We start from the raw sequence: 9,278 nt of genomic DNA, 5'->3' as shown, positions 1-9,278 counted from the left end.
CACCGCACTGGGGCGTCAGCCTAGGTTTTTGTGCTCTGGTGGAGTGGGACCTTGAACCCACAACCTTCTGACTCCGAGGCGAGAGTGCCAACAGTCAGCCACAGCTGCAGCCATACCAACCCTCGCAAATGAATCATGAGACGTGATTTTTAATGAAAATTTACCTCAACTTGTGAAAGGTGACGATAACGGGTAGGATTTTTAAAACTTTTTTGTAAAGCATTTTCAGAGGCAGTAATATAGTTTTTATAAAGAGCTCTGACCTGTTAGAGATTAAATCTCATGATTTTTAAGAGTTTGTCAATGATTTATGAGACTGTGGATTGGCATTACTGTATTCGCTGCTCACGATGCGGTCTCCTCTACATTGGGGAGACCAAGCGCAGATTGGGTGACCACTTTGCCGAACATCTCCGTCCAGTCCGTAAGGGTGACCCCGAGCTTCCAGTCGCCTGTCACTTTAATTCTCTGCTCCACTCCCACTCTGACCTCTCCGTCCTTGGCCTCTTACACTGTTTCAATGAAGCTCAACGGAAGCTCGAGGAACAGCACCTCATCATTCGATTAGGCACTTTACAGCCTTCTGGACTCAACATCGAGTTCAACAATTTCAGATCATAACCTCAGCCCCTATTTTTTTTCTCTCACATGGCAGCTGTCGATCATTCTGCCATTGCCATTTACACTTCATCTAAACTCATCTTTTGTTTCTTTACTTGTCCCATTACCATCTCCTTTTGCCTTGCACCATCTCTTAATCTCTCCTGCCTTCCACCCTATCACAGACTTTCCCTTTTGTTCTTTCCTCCTCTTCCCCCGCTCGTACACTTGCTTAAAAACCTGTTCCATCTCCAACGTTTTCGTTCTGACGAAAGGTCATCGACCTGAAACGTTAACTCTGTTTCTCTCTCTACAGATGTTGCCTGACCTGCTGAGTATTTCCAGCATTTTCTGTTTTTATTTGGCATTACTGCAGCTGGCACTTAAGACAAAGGAAACTTGTCAAATTAAATAATCATGTTAAATAACAACAGAAAATGCTCGAAAAACTCAGCAGGCCAGGCAACATCCGTGGAGAGAGAAATTGTAGTGTATGTACTTTGCAGAAGGAACTATATTCTGCAGCCCCTGTATACTGCAGTACCAGTAGTGACCACCCCTGTATATAAGCCTGTGTAGTAACATTTGCATAGTAGTTCCAGGTTGTCTCCATTCAGTAAAGACCTGTTATAACCAACTCCTGCAGTCCGTGTCTCAATTATACACGGACATAATACTGGCGACGAGCAGATACGAACTTACCTACAGTCTGCACCACCTCATGGGGATCCATCCCTGAAGCGAAGTTATCAGAGGTCGAGGCCAGAAGGAAGAAAGAAACAGAAGAAACGGGCGTCGACCATGGGCATCCGCCTCTGAGTCAGCGGAGTTGAAGATTTGCAGGAGAGGCTGTCGAGAGCGGGGCTTGGTTATCCTGTCGATGGTGCTTCAGCTAATCGGGCTGGTGGCAGGTAGTACACTGATCCTTCCTGGGCTGCGGCGGTCTAGAGCTCGAGCGGGTGGCTTTGCAACGGGGCCGAGCAGCGTTGTCGGGAAGAGGAGAGAGAGAGAGGGTGGAGCACACAGGGTGCGGCCGGTGCTACGAAGCCGAGCAGCGTACAGACCCGAGAAGAGGGAGGCAAGTGTCCCGCAGGGTTGTTCCGACGACGGGGAAATAATAAAAATTAAACGCGCAGAAAGCCGCGAGGAGCTGCAGTTTGCCACGGGAACTGCGGAGAATGCAGGCGTGTTATCTAAGGTAGACTGGAGCGAGTGGGCGACACCCATCGTTCCTGTCATGAAGAAAACGTTAAACAATAAGTCTGAGGAGCCAAGGAAGGTTCGCATCTGTGGGGACTTCAAGGTGACGGTGAACCCAGTCCTTCACACAGTACAATATCCTCTTCCAAGGATAGAAGATATCTTCGCCTCACTATCTGGAGGGAAGCGTTTTACAAAAATTGACCTAGCACAAGCATATTTGCAGATGGAGGTTGAAGAATCCTCCAGGAAGTATCTCACGATAAACACTCACAAAGGTCTTTACCAGTATAATCGACTGGTATTCGGAGTAGCATCAGCTCCGGCGATATGGCAAAGAACGATGGAACAAGTCCTGCAAGGGATTCCGGGGACTCAGTGTTACTTGGACGACATCCTAGTGACAGGTGAAGATGACAGTGAACACCTTGCCAACCTAGAGCAGGTGCTCACTAGACTACGTGAACATGGGCTACGAGCCAATCGCCCCAAGTGCGAGTTTTTTAAGAAACAGATATCGTATTGTGGCCACGTGATTGATGAAGAGGGGTTACATAAGTCCCCTGACAAAATTGAAGCAGTAGTTAAGGCTCCAGCGCCTGAAAATGTGTCGCAACTGAGGTCATTCCTCGGATTGGTGAATTACTACCATAAGTTTTTGCCGAATTTGTCCACAATTCTGCACCCACTGAACGCCCTACTACAAACGGGAGTAGCATGGAAATGGAGCGATGAATGTAAGCGGGCCTTTCAGAAGAGTAAGGACCTAATCACTTCAAGAGAAGTATTGGCTCACTACAACCCATCACTACCGATAAGACTGGCGTGTGATGCGTCTCCCTACGGCATTGGGGCGGTACTGTCACATAGATTCTTTGATGGTTCAGAGAGGCCGATAGCTTTTGCGTCACGCTCGTTAACTTCAGCCAAGCGTAACTACGCCCAGATTGACAGAGAGGCCCTCAGCCTGGTGTGGGGGTGTGAAGAAGTTCAATCACTACCTGCACGGTCAGAAATTTACTCTACTGACTGATCATCAACCTCTTGTCTCCATTTTCAACCCTCAGAAGGGCGTACCGATAATGACAGCACAACGGCTACAGAGGTGGTCCCTTTTCCTAGGGGCACACCAATAAGACATCGAGTACAAAGGAACTAAACAGCATCGGAATGCTGATGGATTGTCGCGCCTACCGTTGCCGACGGTGGAAGAAGAACTTGCAGTGGATCCAGTGGAGATATTCCACTCGACCATAGTCGAATGTCTCCCTGTGACGAATGCAAACATAGAAAAGGAAACACGAAATGACCCGACACTCTCCTGGGTCTATGATTTAACGGTGAAGGGATGGCCAGCACATGGCGAACCACTGCTGCCAGCATTCTCGCCGAGAAGAGAACAGCTGTCAGTGTGCAGAGGAACCTTGATGTGTGGATCCAGAGTAGTAATTCCACCCAAATTGAAGGATAGCGTGCTCAGTGAGCTTCATGAGGGTCATCTGGGAGGGGTAAAAATTAAGAACTTAGCCAGAGCGTTTGTGTGGTGGCCGGGAATTGATAGAGAAATCGAAGAGATGACCAAGAGCTGTACAGGATGCCAGAAGGTCCAAAACGCCCCACCACAAGCCCCCCTACATCCATGGGAGTGGCCCTCATCTCCATGGCAAAGGGTGCACATTGATTTTGCTGGTCCATTCATGGACTCGATGTTTTTAATTGCGGTGGATGCACATTCAAAGTGGCCAGAGGTAATAAAAATGTCCTCAAGCAACACAGAAAAAACTATCACAGTCTTACGAACCATATTCGCCAGGAATGGGCTGCCTGAACAGATTTGCTCCGACAATGGACCACAGTTTGTGTCTGAAGAGTTCCGGAGGTTCTTAAAGAACAATGGTGTTAAGCATTACACATCCGCCCCATATCATCCAGCCACTAATGGATTGGCCGAGAGGTTCGTTCAAACATTCAAGAAGGCTATCAAGGCAATGTGTAATGAAGATATACCCCTACAACACAAGGTGGATAACTTCCTGTTTGCCTACCGGAATGCGACACATGCGGTTACCAACCAAACTCCAGCCTTCAATCGAAGACTACGATGCCGCTTGGATTTGGTTAAGCCAAACATCAGAAGAGATGTGGAGAACAGGCAGTTTCTGAATATGAATGAAAGGCCGACCAGGAGTTTTAAGATAGGTCAACCAGTTTTGGCCCGGGACTACCGCACAGAGAAATGGCAGCCAGGAACGATCTGTACACGGCAAGGACCTCTAATGTATACCGTGGACGTTGGAGAGAACATTGTAAGACGCCATGCTGACCAGATTCTAGAGTCACTGGGAAGCGTCAACTCCACACCACGATCTGATACACCTGGCGATGAAACCGAAATACCAATTGCATCTACCTCAGAATCGGTGATATTGGAAGCAGACGAACCAAACAATGACATTGATCCCGACTCAACTTTGTCAGAAGAACCTGATACCCCAAAGAGGCGTTATCCAGACAGAATCAGGAAGCCTCCTCAAAGACTGAACTTATAATTGCTTAACTTCAACTAATGTATCTAGCAACTGTAATTGTAAATATGTTATTTCATTGTTAATCGAATGTTATGTACTGTTTAGCTAAAAGGGGAGGAATTGTAGTGTATGTACTTTGCAGAAGGAACTATATTCTGCAGCCCCTGTATACTGCAGTACCAGTAGTGACCACCCCTGTATATAAGCCTGTGTAGTAACATTTGCATAGTAGTTCCAGGTTGTCTCCATTCAGTAAAGACCTGTTATAACCAACTCCTGCAGTCCGTGTCTCAATTATACACGGACATAATAGAAATAGAGTCAACGTTTCGGGTCAAAACCCTTTATCAAGACCGCGGAGCAATCCCGTGCAATAAGGCTTTTAAGTCGGTTCACGGACTCCCAGGCTGCCTGCCTTATCTGCGGCCTGGAGTCCGTGTTCCACGTATACATGGAGTGTGAGAGGTTGCAGCCCCTCTTCCATTATTTGAAGGGGCTGCTCCTCGATTTCTGGCTGCACTTCAGTCCCCACGCTCCTGATCTTTGGTCACCCAGTGCGGAGGGGAGCGGGCAGGTCGGGGGATCTCCTCGTGGGACTGCTCTTGGGCCTGGCCAAAGTGGCCATCGACTGGTCCAGGCAGCGGGCGGTCAAGGGGGTCGTTTGGCCCGACTGCTCTGCCTCTCTTCCGCAGCCACGTTCACGCCTGGGTGGCCCTGGAGATGGGGAACGTGGTGTCCGTCGGCACGCTCGACACTTTCCGCGACCAGTGGGCACCGCAGGGACTGGAGTGCATCATCACCACTGGCAATGGAATTTAAATTTAACTTATTAAGTTTCCTTTGATGTTTTAAGTTACAGTTAAGTTGTTTACTGCATCATCACCAAGAGTACACACAGACAGCAGGAATGCGAGTGTGCAGGGCATACAGGGAATAACATGATTATTTACGATAGCAGTGCAACGTGCAACACCCTCCAGGCCATGTCCCCAATTGATAAAGGGAGGACTCCCGCGTAGAGAGCCCTCCATTGGGGGCGCCCGCCTCCACCGGATGGCAAGATGGAGCGCCAAGGCGTGTCCGGATGGCAGACGAGGATGGCAAAGTGAAGAGTGTGTAAGAGCAGCCCGTACAGGAATCCCCTCCGCATAGAATGAAAAGGCACGGAGGGGTGGGGGGGTATTTCCCAGAGAGGGCTCAGTGTGTGGCTGGCTGCAGGGCTGGGGCTGAGTTGCCGCGCGTGGGTTTGAATGGGGAATGCGCGGGGGCCGACGGGAGCTGTAGTCCGCGGGGTCGGAGGTCAAAGGACTGCAACTCCCGCCGGGCCTTGCGGCGGAGCGGCCGCTGCGCATGCGCGGAGGGCGGGAATGCGAAAATGGCGTCGTTTGTGGCCGAGGTTCTGGCGTCGTCCGGGAGGCTGGAGAAGGAGGACATCGGCACCAAGATCAGCAGGCTGAGCCGCCGGGCCGAGGAGGTGAAGGTAAGGGAGGCCCGACCCGGCGCTCTGATCCCCGCCCGAGGGGAGGAGGCGGCCCGGGGCTCGCTCCCTCTCTCCCTCTCCCTCTCTCTCTCTCTGTCTCTGTCTCTCTCTCCCTCTCTCTCTGTGTCTCTGTCTCTGTCTCTGTCCCTCTCTCTGTCTCCCTCTGCCTATGTCTGTCTCTCTCTCGCTGTGTCACTCTTCCTCTCCCCGTCTGTGTGTCTCCCTGCCTGCCTTGTCTGCCTGTGTGAGTGTCTGGCACCTTTCCAGTGTCAACATTCACTCCTTTATTTTTGGTTACTTTGGGTGTCTATTTTGATATCTGACAGTTACCATTTGCTAAAATGGGTTTGCAATGGACCCTGCTCTTGATACTTTAGGCTAATGATTTGTTGTCAGAAATGTACCTAAAAATTGTACTTTTGTTTAAAAGCAGATAATTGCTGCTGAAAAGTGCTATGTCTGGCAGAAAGCTGGCATCAGTTTTAAGTTTAACAACAAACTTAGTTGTTTGTGCTTTTTAAGAAAGTAGAACAACTTGAATGCTGGAATCAGCTGGAGGAATGCACTGCATAAACTGTAGCTGTAACTTGGCTCTGTGAATGAAATGACCATTATTGCAGCTGAATTCTGGGTTTGTTTTGCCTGCTTCGGGTGCAACTAAACCAAGTTTTCTGACAAAACAATCTGTAAAAAGCTAAAATTAAAATGAGTCAGTTGAGGGAACAGGCATAAAATTTGTCATGGGGCGTCACTTTATAAGAAATTACTAACCTTAATTGTATTCATAGAATCTTAGAAATTTACAGCACCGAAGGAGGCCATTCAGCCCATCGTGTCAGTACCTGCTGAAAAAGCCATCCAGCCTATTTTCTAGGTTCCGGCACTTCAGGTGCATATCCAAGTACTTTTTAAATGTGATGAGGGTTTCTGCCTCTACCACCCTTTCAGGCAGTGAGTTCCAGACCCCCACCACCCTCTGGGTGAAAGAAGTTCTCCTCAACTCCCCTCTAATCCTTCTCCCAATTACTTTAAATCTGTGCCCCTATTCATATTATATTACTATTCATGAATCTTACTTGATACTACCTTCCCCCTGGCAACAGTGACAGCTCTGTCTATCTTTTAACCAAGCCTTAACCCAGGAAGGGGTTGAGATGGGGACCTTAAGCTCTGATACATTTTCACCGTCAATTAATTTCAAGTATTAAAATATTAATGCTTTTAAATCGTGAGGTACAGTAGGAAATGGACATATAATCTACTGATAATGCAAAGCTGTGTTGCTCTAAAAAGCATTTGAATTATCCAATAATTAAGGTAAGCAATAACACAGTGGCTGCAAAATATTGAACTTGAATTAGCAGATCTTTTCAATTAGGCGGCTGAATTAAGAGTAGGTTGTATTTGTAATAAATTGACTTTTTGGTAAGAAATTTCTGGAAACCTGTGCAAAAATCTGGACTGTCTAAGATAGTGACAACAGCACGTGGTCCACGTATATAGCAGCATCCCACCTCCTGTCCAACCTCTCTCAAGTTCTCCTATCACTAGCTCTGTGACTGCTTCCAGCCCTGCAACCCTCCAAGCACTCTGCATTCCTCCCACTCTGGCCTCTTGTGAATCCCCCACTCCCTTCGCCCCACCATTGGCGGCTGTGCCTTCAGCCGCCTATGCCCTAAGCTCTGCAGTTACCTACTTAACCCTCTCTGCTTCATTTCTCTTTCCTCCTTTAGGACCCTCTTTAAAAACCTGTATCTTTAACCAAGTTTTAGTTCTCTCTCCCCCCCCCCCCATCTAATATCTCTTTCTGCTTGGTGTTAATATTTATCTGATCCGGTGAAGCATTTTGGGATGTTTTCCTACATTAAAGGCGCTGTATAAAATGCAAGTTGCTGTTACGTAGGTACCAACAAAGTTCCTGTGTACTGTCATGATAAACTAGATAAAGCCTGGAAACAGAAGTATGGAAATGATGCAGTTCTGGTGCTGTTTTGTAGGCAACAAGTCTGCTGTTGCTGGTAAAAGAATCCCGATGGTTTGGTCTTCCTAATCGCAGTTGATGTATGCTGAGTGTGGAGTTGGCAGACAAATCTCGAAGCAAGACAGAAATGCATTATAGCTTCATTAAATCTTCACAATATATGTTGTAGTTTGCATATATTTTTTCAGGTTGGTTTAGCAGATAGCTACTGATAAGCTATAAAGTGCACTTAAACCAATATTCTTGAGATACCCTTAATACATAGGCTCAAAGTGCTCCCGTTACTATTGCCAGCAATGACAGACCTGTAATTACCAGTACTTCACCCTAGTGTCGTGCAGCTGGAAATAATTTTTCCATAAACAGCCCAAGTTCGGAAGGCCAAAATCTGTAATGGTGCTGCCGGCTGCCTTTTTCACAGTTTAAGTGGACGCAGTACAAAACGTTCACATGCCCACGATTATATTTACTGAAATCCTTTTTGGGTGGTAGGAGAAACTGCTACGAATGTGGGGCTGCGTAAGTATTTCATATACCTGCCATTGCACCTTACTGCAACCCTCGTGAAAGAAAAAGGAAGACTTGCATTTATATAGCGTCTTTCACGACCACCGGATGCAAAGTGCTTTACAGGCGATTAAGTACTTTTTGAAGTGTCGTCACTGTCGTAATGTAGGAAACACAGCAAGCTCCCACAAACGGCAATGTAATAATGACCAAATAATCTGTTTTGGATGTTGATTGAGGGATACGTATTGGTTATGACATCGGGGAGAACCCTCCTGCTCTTCTTCAAAATAGTGCCATGGGATCTTTTACATCGACCTGAGAGAGAGAGGGCTCGGTTTAACGTCTCATCCGAAAGACGGCACCTCCGACAGTGCGGCGCTCCCTCAGTACTGCCGCTCCGACAGTGCGGCGCTCCCTCAGTACTGCCGCTCCGACAGTGCGGCGCTCCCTCAGTACTGCCCCTCCGACAGTGCGGCGCTCCCTCAGTACTGCCCCTCCGACAGTGCGGCGCTCCCTCAGTACTGCCCCTCCGACAGTGCGGCGCTCCCTCAGTACTGCCCCTCCGACAGTGCGGCGCTCCCTCAGTACTGCCCCTCCGACAGTGCGGCGCTCCCTCAGTACTGCCCCTCCGACAGTGCGGCGCTCCCTCAGTACTGCCCCTCCGACAGTGCGGCGCTCCCTCAGTACTGCCCCTCCGACAGTGCGGCGCTCCCTCAGTACTGCCCCTCCGACAGTGCGGCGCTCCCTCAGTACTGCCCCTCCGACAGTGCGGCGCTCCCTCAGTACTGCCCCTCCGACAGTGCGGCGCTCCCTCAGTACTGCCCCTCCGACAGTGCGGCGCTCCCTCAGTACTGCCCCTCCGACAGTGCGGCGCTCCCTCAGTACTGCCCCTCCGACAGTGCGGCGCTCCCTCAGTACTGCCCCTCCGACAGTGCGGCGCTCCCTCAGTACTGCCCCTCCGACAGTGCGGCGCTCCCTC

The 9,278-nt window shown here is 49.0% G+C and overlaps 1 protein-coding gene across 3 annotated transcripts in view; it reads left to right on the top strand.

Moving 5' to 3' along the window:
• Positions 1-5,628: 5,628 nt before the first annotated feature.
• zw10 (zw10 kinetochore protein) overlaps positions 5,629-9,278 on the top strand; it is a 35,207-nt gene continuing 31,557 nt past the window's right edge. For 2 of the 3 annotated variants that reach the window (XM_085967804.1, XM_085967802.1), the window contains exon 1: positions 5,629-5,808. In XM_085967804.1, the coding sequence (XP_085823930.1) occupies positions 5,704-5,808 (105 nt within the window). In that variant the 5' untranslated portion in view covers positions 5,629-5,703. Of the gene's footprint in view, positions 5,809-7,805; positions 7,978-9,278 lie in introns of all 3 variants that reach the window. The other variant, XM_085967803.1, reaches the window with a different exon arrangement.

This window comes from Somniosus microcephalus, chromosome 26 (genome assembly GCF_052327205.1).
Source record: "Somniosus microcephalus isolate GS21.2 chromosome 26, FLI_Smic_1.0, whole genome shotgun sequence".
NCBI lineage: Eukaryota > Metazoa > Chordata > Chondrichthyes > Squaliformes > Somniosidae > Somniosus > Somniosus microcephalus.
The sequence above is the reverse complement of the archived record's forward strand: the minus strand, read 5'-3'. Positions and strand labels throughout refer to the sequence as shown.